General features: G+C 54.4%; 1 protein-coding gene across 3 annotated transcripts; it reads left to right on the top strand.

Moving 5' to 3' along the window:
* Positions 1–530: 530 nt before the first annotated feature.
* Positions 531–15,423, top strand: PES1 (pescadillo ribosomal biogenesis factor 1). 3 transcript variants are annotated; one of them, XM_081037667.1, is made up of 15 exons: positions 531–886; positions 3,456–3,535; positions 4,238–4,391; positions 5,939–6,048; positions 8,288–8,459; positions 8,550–8,639; positions 11,192–11,308; positions 11,423–11,497; positions 11,692–11,778; positions 11,936–12,066; positions 12,436–12,561; positions 12,696–12,880; positions 13,305–13,453; positions 13,539–13,700; positions 14,920–15,423. In XM_081037667.1, exons 1-15 carry the CDS (start codon positions 863–865, stop codon positions 15,001–15,003), a joined length of 1,746 nt encoding a protein of 581 aa, XP_080893793.1. In that variant the 5' UTR covers positions 531–862; the 3' UTR covers positions 15,004–15,423. The 3 variants fall into 3 exon arrangements, with proteins under 3 accessions (XP_080893793.1, XP_080893794.1, XP_080893795.1); XM_081037668.1 differs by having other exon boundaries at positions 744–886; positions 13,542–13,700; positions 14,920–15,417; XM_081037669.1 differs by lacking the exon at positions 531–886 and adding an exon at positions 1,815–1,931 and having other exon boundaries at positions 14,920–15,417.
* Positions 15,424–15,664: the final 241 nt, after the last annotated feature.

Below are 15,664 nucleotides of genomic sequence, written 5' to 3'. Positions count from 1 at the left end.
CAAATTGAAAAATTGGGAGCAATCTTCAAATCGAGTTTGGAGGCCTAAAGGAAGAAAAGACCAAACAACCTTAAAACTTTACTTCGCAAACCACAACATCTTGGTGTGAATATTTGTATAAATGTTGTAATTATCCTTTGAGGAACACAATATGAAAAGTTTTAAATGTACATTTAAAATACACTACGAGTTGTATAACTCCGCTTGGCCTTTCGTCATTTTCCAACCCATCGCTAAGGCTCATAAAATATAAGTGGCTTCTCAGGTCTCTAAGCAAAATGTCTGCTTTTGCTTTACTTTATCCCCGGAACAGCGAACAAACCAAAGGAAAAGCCAAGCCGATGGCCCGCAGCCTCACTTAGCGCCCCTGGCGGCGGGTTTTCAGCTCGGGGAGCCAGGTTCCAACGCCGCCTAGCAACTGTTACTAGGACAACGAAACTCGCGCCCACGCTCCTCGGAGTAAATGCTCCCCTCTGCATCCCAGAAGGCACTGCGTTGCCTTTAAGATTTCCGCCCTCCTCCATCCCAACATGCAACGGGGCTCAAACGCCATGCGTTCGTCGTCGAGATGATTATAGAAGTGCTTGACTATACTCCTTTGTTTAAACCTCAAAACTGTCTGCAGTAGCCTCATAGGTAGAAAAGATCTCGAAAGGGCCGTCATAGCGATTTTTGGGGGGAGGGTTTAGTTTTCAATCTCGAGGAAGAAAGCCCATCTTTTCCTCGATTCGCTCAGGCACCTCATTGGGCAGCCCGCACAGCCCGGCGGCGCGGAGGTCCTCGGGGTCCTAGGCAAGGCACGCACGGGAGGAAGCGGCGCTCTCCGCCCGCGCGTCAGTCGTAGCGCCTTCAGCGTGGAGCCATGGGAGGCCTGGAGAAGAAGAAGGTGAGTCGGGGAGATGCCGGCGCGGGGTGGCGAGGTGGGAGGTGGGAGACAGGAACGCGACGCAGCTTGGGGACTGCACCTTTCTCCGGCCTCGGTCCCTCGTGGGCACAGAAACGATCGGGCTGCACGCGACGGGAGACAGCCGTGAGAAGGGGTCCGAAGATGGGCGAGTACTCGTCCGGGGACCTCCGGGAAAGCACGCTGCATTCGGGCTGTGAGAGAGTTGCGTACCAAGCATAGCTTCCCCCCAGAAGCAGGCCTCGCCGAAGGCCAGCTGTCACCTAAGACTCACGTCCTTTTCTCTGGAACCAGCCCTTGCCCCGGACACTGGGGAGGGAAACGTAAGCAGCCAGTTGTGGTCCTGCTTTTCCCGAGCTCATTGGCTAGTGGGGACGGTGGACTCTTAGGTGACCAAATAAAACGATCACCGGTGGTGAAGTGCGCTGTGAAGGATGCGGCGCGAGGGATGAGGATGGAGAACGGCCGTGGGTACTTACTTGTCTTGGGAGATGTCTCCGAGTCATAGCATTTAAGCGGAAATCTGAAAGCTTAGAAGACCTCGGATGGGGTCAGGGACGCGGGACAGGGGAAACTGAGTGCGCGGCCTTTAGGTGCGGAAGGCTTGCTGAGCGCAAGGAATTGGAAAGACGTCATGATTGCTGGGGTATGATGAGCCAAGGGAAGAATGGCATCAGCCGAGATTGGGGTTGGAGAGGGACTGGATCACGCGAGTCCTGTCAGCCACGGTGACAGGGCTTTGGCTTTCAATATAAGCCCAGTAGGACTCAACTAAAGGGGGGAGTGACATGGTCAGTTTTTGACGGAGTTCTTGTTGCCGTCTGGAGAATTGCTGTGGTGTTAGGAAAAGGTTGGGGAAGGAATGAGGGGGAGGAAGATGTCCTTGACTCCAGTGTTTCTTTCAGCTTGAAAGTTTCTTTTGCCAATTTGTGTTTCACCCGACACACTGTTGAGCACCCAGTGGGTGCTCGTGATTGGAACTACAAAGATGTAAGATGGGAAAGCCTGCCTTGCGTCACAGATGCAGGTATATAAACAAATCACGACAGTTTTTAAAGCTGGGTTTCACTACCCCTTTGAGCCAGATAAAGTTTTGTTGTGGGAACGGCGGTCCTGTGCATTGTAGGATGATTAGCAGCATCTCTGGCCTCTTAACCCACTAGATGCCAGTAGCACCCAACAGCCCAAAATGCCTAATCCCCCCCCCACACACACACTCACCCACGGAGTAAAGTCCCCCAGCCAAGAACTACTTACCCCTTACTGTTTCACAGGATAAGCGTGGTGACAGACGTATGTGAGGCATAAGGCAATGGAAAATACTTTTAATGAAAACTCAACTTTCTGAGACAGTCTGAAACTGTATCCCCAGGACTTGCAATGGCCCTGATCCCAGTAGATAATCAATGATCCCCAGTAGATAATCAATGCCTGAAGGAAAGAGTGAATGAAGGGTATGTTTCGTGACTGTGGGGTTATTCACAAACACATCCCTCGGGAGGCTACCGGTGTCTTATCTTGAGAGCTGCAGCTGGCCATCGAGGCCCCTGCTTTCTTCCTCCAGAGGAAGATCTTGTTTAGAAAGGATGTGCTTGGTGCGCACGGCACGGTGCTTGGTACAGTGCACTGCTACACTCACAGAGATGTGAGCGTGAGGCAGCAGCTTGGGACCACACACATCCAGATGGTTGCACAGCATTCTCCTTGGAAGCAGATAGAGAGCAGGGCTTTTGTCTCGATTGCCCTTACAACATCTAGCTTAATGCTCGGAACGTTGTAGAGATCCTGTTATTGTCTGTTGAAGGAGTGAATCAATGAATGGGGAAGGGGAGAGGCTTTCTGGCTTAGAGAATGCATTCCCAGCCAGATGATATCACCCCCAAGGGGACAAAAATTGGTGTGGGGTGGTCGTGGCCCTCTAAAGGACCACATTACATAAACTGATCTACAGTACATCGGTGGTATTATAACATTTCTTGGGGCTGTGAAAGGGGGCGATTAAGGGGAGGAAAAGTCTAAAAAGGCTTCTGCTGGTGGTGGGGTGGTAATAATTAAAAAAAAAAAAATGAAAACATTGGCGTAGTGAATTAGGCATTCAGGCTCTGGACCCAGACCTAGGTTTGAATCCCAGCCCCAGCCCTTATAAAGCTATGTGACCTGGGCAAAGTATTTCACTGAGACGTCTCCTCCCACGTGAAATAGTAGGTGTTTTAATGGCACCCACCTCACAGTGTTGTGGGGATTAAATGAAACAACGTGTGGAAATTGCTTCCCATCATGGCCAGTACTTAGAGCTACTGTTAAGTGCCTGGCACAGCACCTGATCATTCCAACCTCATGGTCCCTGGCACCATGGAGATGTATGTGTCCTTTATACTGACCACTGCAAGGACAGTGCAGAATTCATTCAGGCAGGTGGGCTCCCTCCCCGTGGTGTTTCCTATCCCAGAAGCCTCTCGGCGACTTATCCAGACTGACCGTTGCCTGTGGCACAAAGCATGCCCACAGAGTGATATCAGTCACTGCAGTCATTGCTTTTTTTCTCCCCAAGTATGAACGAGGCTCTGCCACCAACTACATCACCCGAAACAAAGCCCGGAAGAAGCTGCAGCTGAGCCTGCCCGACTTCAGGTGTGTTAGGGGGCCCTCGGGGGTGCTTGGGGAGTGAATCCTTGTTCTCCCTGCGCTGCCACAAACTCCGTCTGGAATTCTGATACCCCTCCTCTTTCTCCTCTGGCCTTGCCTTAGTGAGCTGTGCTTTACCAGGTGTGGTCTGTGGGGAAGCTGTAGGAGACCTGGGTCACTGCCTTCAGTCATCAGAATGGGCCCACCCATACAACACACTGCTGCTCTCTGTCTGGGTTTTTGTCTCTCATCCCGTCTCTTCTGGCAGAAGAGACCCCTGACCCTATACCTAGGAGTTCTCAACTCCCCGTAGAGTCAAATCCAGACTCCTACATGGCCTGTGGGCACTGCCACCTAGCTTACTATAGTCCTTCAGGTGTGCCCAGCACTTTTCACCCTCACAGCCCTTGTCCTTTTCAGAATGCTCTTCCTTCCACCTTTTATATGGCTGAAATGTCGGGTTCTCAGCAAGGCCTTTCCTGACTCCTCTTACTAAAAGGGGTACTTGCCGTCTGGCCCCATCAACATCCTGATTGTTTTCTCTCTGGTGCTTGGAACAGTCTGCGTTATGTGATTTTGGGGGAACTGGTCATTGGCACCTGCACTAGAATGTGACTTCTCCAGAGGCAGGCCCCCATGTTCCCTGTTTACTGCTGTTTCCCAGGCTTAGCATGTTTGTTGACAGAAGGAATGGCCTTTGTCTTGCAGGCGGCTGTGTATCCTGAAGGGCATTTATCCCCATGAACCCAAACACAAGAAGAAGGTTAACAAGGGCTCCACGGCAGCCCGGACTTTTTACCTCATCAAAGACATCAGATTCCTCCTCCATGAACCCATTGTCAACAAGTTCCGGGAATACAAGGTGAGGCCTGGGCTCTAGGGTGTGTTTGGATGGGCCCGTCACAGCTCTGTGACGCCACTTACTAACTGTGACCTTAGGCACATTGTTTAGTCTCTCTGAGCAAGCAATTCTACCTCAAAGGAGTGTCTCAAGGATTGACTGAGCTCACCTGCGGAAAATGTTTGCACGGAATCTGGCAAATGATTAATACTTTACCTATTGTACTTTTTCTCTGGTTGTTTTGAAAAAGCATAAATTTATTGCTTCTGAGACAAAGATGGTGCTATTTCAGAGGCCCTCAGGTGTGTTCTCTGGCAAAGAAACCGCTCCTATTGAGATTCTTTCTAGAATTGGTCCCAAGAGACCAAGCTTTTCATTCCACAAATAGAAACCATTAAATACTTAAATACCATGGGGAAGGTAGAAACCTGTTTATACCAAATGCAGATAATTGAAAATAGACTGTTTGAGGCGGCTGGATGGCTCAGTTGGTTAGAGCGTAAGCTCTGAGCAACAGTGTTGATGGGTTCAATTCCCACATGGGCCAATGAGGTGTACTCTCCACAACTAGATTGAAGGACAACGGCTTGGAGCTTATGGGCCCTGGAGAAACACACTGTTCCCCAATAAAAAGAAAAAACGAATGAAAGAAAAATAGACAGTTGGTGAAGCAGAGCCAGGCTAAGGCCCTTGATGGGAGGGTGGGGCGCCACCTGGTGGCCACAGGGGACTGGCCAGCAACTGCTCCTGGCCCCCTTGGCCAAGTCCACTGAGGTGGATGGCTGGCCCTATTTTGCTGCTGCAGTCATACACCGCTTAACAATGGGGATACGTTCTGAGAATTGCCTTAGGTGATTTCCTCGTGTGAACATCGCAGAGTGTGCTTACACAAACCTAGATGTTCTAGCCTGCTACACACCTATCGGTATGGGGTAGCCTGTAGCTCCTAGGCTACAAATCTGTACAGCATGTTACTGTACAAAACACCACGAGATTAAATCAAGCACAAGACAAAATGGGGCGATTAAGAGATGTATGAGTCTGCTGTGGTGTAACACGGCATACTGCTCTACAGCAAACTTATTTTAGTAAGTAGAAAGAGTATGCTCTAAAATAACAATATAAAGTATAGTATAGTAAATACATAAACCAGTAACACAGTGGTTTATTATCATTATCAACTGTGACGTGTTATCCACAAGATGCTATCCGTTTGTACGACTGGCAGTGCAGTAGGCGTGTTTACACCAGCATCACCACAGACATTGCACTACGACGTGATGAGGGCTGGCCCATCACTAGGTGAGAGGAGTTTTCCAGCTCCATTATGGTCTCATGGGACCACTGCCATATGCAGTCTGTTGACTGAAATGTTATGTGGGCTCTGCTCATCAGAGGGGCGTGTTTTGATGTTCCCTAGAGTTGGCTGTTCTGCAGGTCCTGGCTGAGGGCGCAGATGACATGGCCGGGCAGGCTCGGGAGTCCTCCTGCCCCATGTGTCCCTCCTTCATGGACGAGGGGTCTCCAGGGGCCCTTGGCACCAGAATCCATGGTGTCCTCTCTTCCAGGTGTTCGTCCGGAAGCTGCGAAAGGCCTATGGGAAGAGTGAGTGGAACACTGTGGAGCGTCTGAAGGACAACAAGCCCAACTACAAGCTTGACCACATCGTCAAGGAGCGGTGCGTGGGGGGCTCAGTCTGAGCACTGGGGAGACTGTGGGGAACAAGCCCGAGACCCTGCTCAAGCCGCTGGCATCCTTTTGGAGGAAGCAGACCAAAAACCAAACTGCCAAACTGATTGCAAGTCACACGGAGTGCCATGATGTATGCTAACTGTGTGCAGGGAACAGGGGGACATGTTAGTTACAGGCTTGTCAGAGGACGTCTCTGAGGGGAGACGTCTGAGCCAGCCAGGGGAAGCACCATCCAACCATGGGAACAGCAGATGCAAAGGTCCTGGGGTAAGAGAGCCAGAGATCTGGGGAGTGCACACCAGGTGCATGGTCAGACCTGGGGGACGTGGCTGGATACCTGTCTTAGCTGTCCCTTGCCCCACCTTCTCAGTCCCGCTCATGCATTGTCTAAGTCAGGGTTTCTTAACCAGGCGTGATGGCTCTTAACCAGGGGATATTTGGCAAAGTCTGGAGACACTTCTGCTTGTCATGACTTGAATGGGGGGTGGGGATCTATTGGTTTCTAGTGGGTAAAGACCAGGGCTGCTGCTAACCACCCTACAGTGCATAGGACAGTCCCCACAACACATAGCAACCTAGCCCAGAATGTTAATATGATAAGGTTCAGAAACCCTGGACTGAGTGAATGTCCATCCTCTCGGGCTGATGACCTGGGAACACTTAGCTTCAGGCTGGATGGACTTGGCTTCATTGAGTCAAACCAGCCGTGTGCTCGTGCAGGAAGAACCCTGGCCTAGGAGCCTGACAGCTGCGATTCTTACCCCAGCCCTGTAGCCCACAAGCTGGGCGGCCCCAGAACAGTTCTGCTCCTAGCGGGCCCTCCTCTCTAACAGAGAGGTGACGGTAGGTCCTGTCCTGCCTGTGACACACAGCTATGATGTGGAACATGGAAAAAAAGCAAGTGTCTGGATTCTTGCACACAGGGCAGTATGATTGGGGGTCCCATTCTGTGTTACCCTCCCCTGCCCTGCCTTCTTAGCCATTGGTTAAGAAAGAAAAGCAGGTGGCTCAGAAATGGTTAGTGCTGTTTCTACAAAAGGCCTGGGTTGGTGGGTTTGTCTGGGAGGTGGGGAGTGAGGAAACTCGGAGGCGCCAGGAAACAGGATGCCTCTTCTCCTGTTCGTTGCCTTGCATGAAATCCCTGCAGCCTTTCCTCCATCTTGGTCGGGGTCGGAAGACCTGGCAGGCCCCTCCTGACTTGTTTTCAGAGAGTAATGCCGTTGAGGGCTAGAAAGACCTTGGCCATCTCTGGTCCCATGGCTTTCAGAATCCCTTCTTAAAGCAGCAGAAGCCTTTCTGCAAAAGGAAGCTTTCTGGAAGGCGTTTTGGATGCCAGAGGCTCTGACAGCTGCTTTGGCCGAGGAGGGAGACTTGAAGCCCTGTGTGTCCACTTGTCCCCAGGTGCTTCCAGGGAGCGGCAAGAGCCCGGTTTTAAACAACAGTCTGGTCCAATGGTGTCATTTTCCAAAGGAGACCGCTGGGGTTGGGCTATAGGGTGGTTAGCACCCAGGGTCGTAGCCGGGACTGGAATTGAAGTGTCAATACTCGTACCCCAGTGTCCTCTCCGTGACGCATGCCTCTGTCCCTCAGTGGAGCAGCCATGCAGTAGTGGATTGTGCCAGGGAAGGCTCGTTCTCATCGGCTTCCTGATTTGCGACGGGGTTCCTGGGAGCACTTTCTTGTTCTGGCTCTTCCTGGCCCAGGACCCACTTCCAGCATGATTACTGTCTGGCTCTAATTGGTTCTGTAAACGAGACAGAGGTCTGGGTGATGAGAGATAGGACAACCCACTCTGGTGACCTGTGGCCATGTCAGGGCAGAGGTGCTGCTGAGAGCAGGCGTGCCCCCACCCTTTGCCCTGGTGCCCTAGGGCAGGGTCACATTTTTCTGCCATCTGCCTTGAAAGATTTCCTTTGAAAGAAGTTTCCATCTTGAGAAAGAAAGAGCCATGGACTTGGTCTGCAATCTTTGACCACAGCGTGTGGAAGGGGGTCGAGGCCGAGTCCTTAGTTTACAGTGGCTATCTTGGGGATCCCCGTCAGGATTTCTCTGACCTCAGAGCTAAGTGGGCATGTTCAGGTACTGTGGTTCCTCGCAGGGCTATGGGGAAGCTGGTGTTACCAGGCCCCTGGGCACTGCCCCACTCTGGTCAGGCGTGGGGGTTGGGGCCTCCAGGGGTGGCCCTGACTGAGCTTGCAAGGAGTGCTCCCCTTCTGGCCATGCAGGTACCCTACGTTCATAGACGCTCTGCGGGACCTGGACGACGCCCTGTCCATGTGCTTCCTCTTCTCCACCTTTCCCCGGACCGGCAAGTGCCACGTGCAGACCATTCAGCTGTGCCGCCGGCTCACTGTGGAGTTCCTGCACTATGTCATCGCTGCCCGGGCCCTGCGCAAGGTGAGCCCAGGGCCACACGGCGGGGCCCCGCCTGCTCCCGCCCGCGCTGTCCCCTTGGTTTTCACCATGCTGTCCTCTCCCTCCCCCCAGGTCTTCCTGTCCATCAAAGGCGTGTACTACCAGGCTGAGGTGCTGGGGCAGCCCATTGTGTGGATCACTCCCTATGCCTTCTCCCACGACGTGAGTGCCCACGGCAAGGGCTTGTGCTGGGCTGCTGTTCGCTCCGGCTCCTAGACAGAGATGAGGGCATGAGCAAAGCGGAACGGGGAGTTTGTTCTCCTGCAGAGGTTGGGTTCCTAAGTGTTGGTGGGTGTGTGAGGTCGGGTGGGAAACATGCTGCACAGCGTGGTAATACAAGCTCGAGCCAGCCTGGCTCCAGCACCCCCAGCTGGGTGACCTTGAACATGATTCTTCACCTCTATGTCCTTCATGTATGATGTGCTTCCACTTTCTATGCATTGTTGTGAGAATTTATGAACAAAATTGTTCAGAGTGCCTGGTGCTTGGCCTTTGGGGGTTGCTGAATGAATAGTGAGCAGCTGTGGGGGTCTGGACAGAGACCAAGCCCAGCCCTACCCTCGGACCCACTGGGGTCCTCATCCTGCTGTGTCGCTGGCAGCTGCCAGACCTTGGCCAAGCTGCTTGCTCAACTCCTCAGCTTCTCCTACTCCTATCACCCCCATAGGGCTGGGGGATCGGGGGGGGAGATCGGGGAGGGTGAACGCAAGGGAAGTGTTTAATATGTGGCACTACTTATTTGTTCTTTTTAGCCTGGGAATTTGGGGCAGGGATCCGTGGAGAGAAATCCTGGTTTTGCCTCCTTATGGGGCATCGTTGGCCTCTAGTCCCCGCAGGGGCTCAGCCAGGCTTGCCACCTTCTCATTCTGTGGGCCTGCGTTTGCACAGCTGCCCGCTTCTGCATTGAGTGGGAACTGGTGCCTCTAGTGGAGAGCACACGTGCCAGCCTGGCTGGACAGTGGGTTTGCTGACTAGGTTATCAGGTGCGCGGCAGTGAGCCGGGGTCTGGGTTCCTCTCTTTTAGCCTGGGCTGGAGGGGGTTTGAAGGCCAGAACCCCTGAATATGGAGCAGCGATGACGTTTGGTGGCAGGCTGTAGTCTGTTCCCACTCCCTGGGACAGGCATATGTGCCAGAGCCCATGGCTCTTCCTCTTCCCCATTCTGTTTCCTCCTTTCCTCCTCCTTCCTGCCTTCCCTCCTTCCTCTCTAGCCCTCTGCTCCTTCCTTTTCTCTGATGTCCCACCCCCATGCTGCTCAGACTGGTCTTTGTGTGTCCTCCCGGGTCGTGAATAGGGCCCTTTGGAGGCCCGCCTCCACACAGCTGGCCTGGGGGAAGGGAATGGCCACCCGTTCTTCCTTTCTCCCTGGCCAGCCCACTACCTCTACTTCCTCTCAGCAGATGGGGGACTGGTCCTGGGTTGTAGCTGAGGCTCTGATGTGCCCCATCCCCGAGCAGCCAGTGCTGGGCTCCCCAAAGTAGGACCCAAGCAGGTGGGGGCCTCTCAGTGCTCTGCTGTGGGAAATGGAGTAGGCGCTCAGGTGCTCTCCAGGCCCATTAAGGGCCCTGGCAGATGCTCTTGGGAGGACAGCGGTGTGTGAGTGGGGGGACAGGTGGTGTACCTCTTGGCGCTATGCCTGTACAGCCCAGGTCACTGCCTAATGACAGGATGGAGAAACAGCTCAGAGTCATAGGCATGCCCAGTACAAACGGGACATTGTGATCGCTGCCGATCTGGACGTTGCTCGGCGTTGTGGCCTCCTGTCCAGGTCCGGGGGTCAGCAGGACTGGGCTAGCCCCAGCCTCCCTGGTTGACGGGGGGGCAGTGCTTCTCAAGAGTTCAGCTGCTTTGGTTTAGGTCTCTGATCGATGCCATGTTTTGCTGTATCGATTCCTCAAGGTCAAAGACGAGCCCTTCCATGTCCCCTGCTTGCTGGGTTGACAGCTTGAGGGGGGTGGCTCTGCCTTTGCCCCAAGCAGGCAGCCTTTCTGCCCACCATTTCTCCAGAGGTCCCTGGGGCTAAGTCAGGCCGCTACCCCAGCCCTCTCTGGCTTGGGCCCTAGGCCTGGGCCCTGAATCCCGAGTGTCCATCCCAAGGCTCCTGCCAGGGCTTGGGGGCACTGAGTGCCATCCACCCCAACCCCCACAGGGCAGACGGACTGCTCCAGGGCCACCTCTCCCAGCTGGGCCAGTGATGGTTCTGGGCTCTGGAAATACTGCTCCCCCAATCAGGCGTTCACAGGCTAGCCCTGGAGAAGACATTAAATGAAGAGTTTGGGATGGGCAATGGAGAAGGCATGAGCTCTGACCAGACTGGGCAGAGAAAGTGGCCTCTGCAGGGGCAGAAGTCTGAGCTGGGACTTGCAGGATGAGGGGAGAGCTGGGGCAGGAAAAGGAGGGTGCCTGCCATTCCTGGGAACAGCATGACGAAGGCATCCCTTTGCTCACTCCTGGCTTCCCCTTTATGACGTGGGGATCTGGCTCTGGCTTCCAGGACACCCTTAACTGCAGGGACCCCTGTCCAGAGCCTCACTGGTGCCCACAATGCTCCTGGATGGGGACACGCTACACAGTCCCTTCCCGTAGGGCAGAACTCCAAAGGATGGGCCACCTTGGAAGAGCTCCTGGTTCTTGGGCAGGCAGCCTCTCACCCCGTGTAGCTTGTCAGTGTTGTCTTTGCCCCCACCCTGCTGAAGCACCTCTTGTGCCCCCCAGCACCCGACAGACGTGGACTATAGGGTCATGGCCACCTTCACTGAGTTCTATACCACCCTGCTGGGCTTCGTCAACTTCCGTCTCTACCAGTCACTCAACCTGCACTACCCGCCCAAGGTAGGGCCCCAGCCCCGCCCCACCTCCTCCCTGTGCAGGGGCACAGCCCTTCTATCCCACACGAGGTTGGGGGCTGTGGGAATCCTCTTCCTCTGACCTTCCCCTGCCTCCCAGCTCGAGAATCAGGCCCACACAGAGGCAAAGGCCCGTGAGGACAGCTACGCGTTGGACTCTGAGAGCTCTATGGAGGTGAGAGGGGCTTCTAGAACACTGGCCCTGCATCCCCTAGAAGGGTGGTCCCTGGTCCAGGGGTGGGGAGGGTCATGGCTACATATGTGGTCTCAGGGCTTCCCTCAGAATCCAAACCACTGATGTCCCAGAACTGTCGCTACCCCTCCCCCACCTGCAAGCAGCAGCCCCGCAGCCCTGCTTCTTTTCTGTAGAAACTGGCAGCCCTGAGCGCCAGCCTGGCCCGCGCGGTGTTGCCTGCAGAGGAGGAGGCCGAGGTGGACGAGTTTCCTGCTGATGGGGTGAGAACTGGGCTGCCTTCCAGGAGTGGGCAGGGTGGGGGGCCCTGGGGCTGAGGGATCTAGAAGGAAGTGGGGCGGGGGGGTCATCTCCAACCCTTGCCCTCCAGTGGGAGTGCAAGCGGACTCGATGGTGTGAGACTGGTCCCTTTCTCGGCAGGAGATGACGGGACAAGAGGAGGACCGCAGGAAGGAGCTGGAGGCACAGGAGAAGCATAAGAAGCTCTTTGAGGGCCTGAAGTTCTTCCTGAACCGTGAGGTGCCCCGTGAGGCCCTTTCTTTCATCATCAGGTAGGGAGCCCAACAGCACTGGCTCTGCCACACCCTGGGCTGGGTCTTTCCCTGCAGGGCGGCCCTGCACACCGCCCAGTATCCCCTTCTTAGGGCTGTTGTGAGGATTCAATGGAAGGATGCGTGGAAAGTGCTCAGCACGCCCCGAGCACACAGGAAGTACTCATCAGGGGGCAGCTGGTGTCACTTTCTCACCAGCTTAGGGCAGAAGGTCTCCACTGGGCCAGCACTGAAGTTGTAGGTCAGCCGGGGGATCCTGGGGTGGGGAGGGGACAGGCGTGTCCTAGAAGGGTGAGCTTGTGGGTCAGTGGGTCCCAAGGCAAGGTAGTACCTCATTTGAGTGCTTGTGTGGCTCCCCTGTGCCTATAGGAGTTTTGGAGGGGATGTGTCCTGGGACAAGTCTCTGTGCATCGGGGCCACCTACGACGTCACAGACTCCTGCATCACCCACCAGATTGTCGACCGGCCCGGGCAGCAGACCCCTGTCATCGGCAGGTAGACCCCCACGGCCTTCGTCTCCCTCCGCCTGTTTGGGGCTCTAGGTTCAGGGGTCTGTCTCAAGGCCCCTGCAGATGCAGTGGGACCTCGGGTGGCCCCCATGACCTCTCTCTGCCTCCATTTTGCACCAGGTACTATGTGCAGCCCCAGTGGGTGTTTGACTCTGTAAATGCCCGGCTGCTGCTCCCCGTGGCAGACTACTTCCCTGGGGTGCAGCTGCCCCCACACCTTTCACCCTTCGTGTCAGAGAAGGAAGGAGATTACGTGCCGCCTGAGAAGCTGAAGTTGCTGGCCCTGCAGCGAGGAGAGCACCCAGGTGAGTGGGAGAAGCTGGCGTGGGCTCCCTGGGCTTCAGCTGCCTGGTTCCCTTCTTGGCTTCAAAGGTGGCAAGCTCCAGAGGAAAGGGTAGCAGAGGCACAAAGCACTTTAAACCCACCTTTGGAGTAAGTCTTAGAAGAAGGGAACGTCTTTGTCTTAACAATCAGGTGTTCCTGGATGTTCAGAGTAACTGAGCAGAAGAAAGGTCTAGAAATTGTCGTTGACGTTTACATAGGTGTGGAGCTCAGGAGTGGGGGGCCTAGAGTTGCCTCTGAAGGCAGCTGGGATGTGGTCGGAGGGACATGGTTGGGACAGCCCAGCACTGCCTGTGGGGGGCGCCTGGGCCGAAGAGGTGCTAGTTTTCGCCCCACCAGGGGCGGAGCAGGCTCTCAGGGCGTTCAGAAGCTGTCGGCTGTTTATAGGAAATTTGAATGAATCTGAAGAGGAAGAGGAGGAAGACAATGATGGTGATAGTGATGAAGAGGAGGAGGAGGAGGATGTGGAGGCTGGTTCAGAAAAGGAGGAAGAAGCCCACCTCACAGCCCTGGAGGAGCAGAGGATGGAGGGGAAGGTAACGGCGCAGCCTGGGAAGCCCTGGCCCCGGCAGGGGTGAGTGTGGGGACTTGCCTCCATGAGGGTCCCCCTTGTGTCCCCAGAAGCCCAGGGTGATGGCAGGCACCGTGAAGCTGGAGGACAAGCAGCGGCTGGCCCAGGAGGAGGAGAGTGAGGCCAAGCGCCTGGCCGTCATGATGATGAAGAAACGGGAGAAGTATCTCTACAACAAGATCATGTTTGGCAAGCGGCGCAGAGTCCGCGAGGTCAGTCCCTGTCACCCACCTGAGACCCCAGGTGTGGCCACCTGGTGTGGCTGCACAGGTGAACTTCGGGCCTGCTGGCTCTCTGGGCAGATTCCGGGCCCTCTCCTAGCCTGGTTCTGAGGTTGCCCTCCTAGCCTGGCCCATCTCGGAATCAGCAGCTCTCAACCGGGTTTTCTTCAGGCTTCCGTCTCCTTCCTACACCTGGCTGTTTCGGAGTCGGCTGGGCTCTGGGGACAGGGCTGTACCAGCAGCGTCAGGGCCTGCTTGTGTGAATAGAGGTGGACTGGGCACAGAGGCCTCTTAAGAGAAGCCTGCTTTAAGTGCCAAGAACAGGAGGACCCGCGGGAGGTTTTGGTTAAGCTTCTGTTTTCTTTCCTCTTTTCCTCTTGTTCACAAAGCCACATATGTGAGGTTGGTGCGAAAGTCATTGCGGTTTTTGCAATTATTTTTAACCTTTTAAAATGCAATGTTGCACCAACCTAATACTGTAAAAAAAGTGCAAAAATATAAGTTCTCTGCACATCAGGACTTTTGGATGGCGTGGAAGTGGCTCACAGTGCTGCCCTTGGGGTGGTCTGTAGTAACAGCCGCCCAGGTTTCTTGTGTGCGTGTAATAATAGACCTTATTTTGGGGGTGTCACGCTACATAGAGATTGTTTTGTGGCGTGTTTTTCATTTAATCATAGCATGAATGTCGTACCATACCTGACCTGTTCCTGCTGATAGGATTAGATTGTTTTCCACTTTTACTCATTCTTAGAAAATATCCTTGAGCTGTCCCTGCCTACCTTCCCATGTCTCTGCAGGGTTAATTCTTAGGAGTATAATTTCCAGGTTGCAAGGCCTACCTGTTTTATAATAGGTGTTGCCAGATAGATGGCCCTGGGGGAAAGACTGTTCCAATTTGACCCTTCCACAGCAGCTCCTGGTAAAGATTTGAGTGGCTCTCAGCTTTCCCACAGAGCAATTGCCTCCAGCTCTGGGAGCCAGGGGTCCTCCTAACTTGCTGTGGGCCCATAAAATAATAGTTTTAAAAGCAGACGTGAAGGCTTATTTCCCTATCTGAGGTTGTTCTGATTTGTTTTTCCCTGTGGTAATTGCCTGTTAACTTCTCTGGAAGCTCTGCTTTTAAGGGATGGCCTCAAGTAGGAAAAGGGGGAACCCCCTTCCCTGCTCATTTGCCCCCATCACAGCTTGGTCCTTCCCTTCCTCCTCATAGGCCAACAAACTAGCGGAGAAGCGGAAAGCCCACGATGAGTCCGTGAGGTCTGAGAAGAAGGCCAAGAAGGCAAGGCCAGTGTGAGTGGTGGCAGCCTCTTGATAGAAAGGCCAGAGGACCCAGGCTGGGTGGCAGACCCAGAGTCTCTTCTGTTTTCCTCCCCCTCCTACTCCCGCCAGCCCCAGCTTCCTTTCATGCTCTCTGGCTGGGCCCGTGGGCAGCCTGGCCTCCCTTGGATGGAGCTCTGGTTGTGACTGGGCAGAGAATAGGCCTCTGCCCAAACTGACTATCTCCTCCCAGGAGTCAGCAACGTCGAGAGGAGGGTCCCAGCCAGCGCTTCACCAGCTGCTCCCATTCATCCTGGCTTTCTGTGGTCCCCCCCCCCCCCCACACACACACACATAGTTACACCCACGTTTCTCCTGGTGCTGTGAGGAGGGGCTGTGGGAGGGTAAGAAAGCATTTGTTAATAAACGGCTGAAGTTTTGCAGCCAATTGAATTCTGTGTTCATGAGCCTTTGTGGGGTTGGAGAAAGGCCACCTCGTGCCCTGACTCCAGGCTGGATATTTACTGAGAAGGGACTGGTCATTGCTCAGAGCTCTCTGGATGTCCAAGGACCCCTTTGGGGCCAAGGATGCCAGAAGGTAGGTGCAGAGGTTCTGGGCTTGGGCTCTGAGGTCAATCTGCCATTGGTTCACAGTCCAGCCCAAATGCTTTTTCTCTGTGCACCTGCTTCCTCGTGTA

This window comes from Rhinolophus hipposideros, assembly GCF_964194185.1.
Source record: "Rhinolophus hipposideros genome assembly, chromosome: 24".
In the NCBI taxonomy this organism is placed as follows: domain Eukaryota; kingdom Metazoa; phylum Chordata; class Mammalia; order Chiroptera; family Rhinolophidae; genus Rhinolophus; species Rhinolophus hipposideros.
This window is presented reverse-complemented; position numbering and strand designations above follow the sequence as displayed.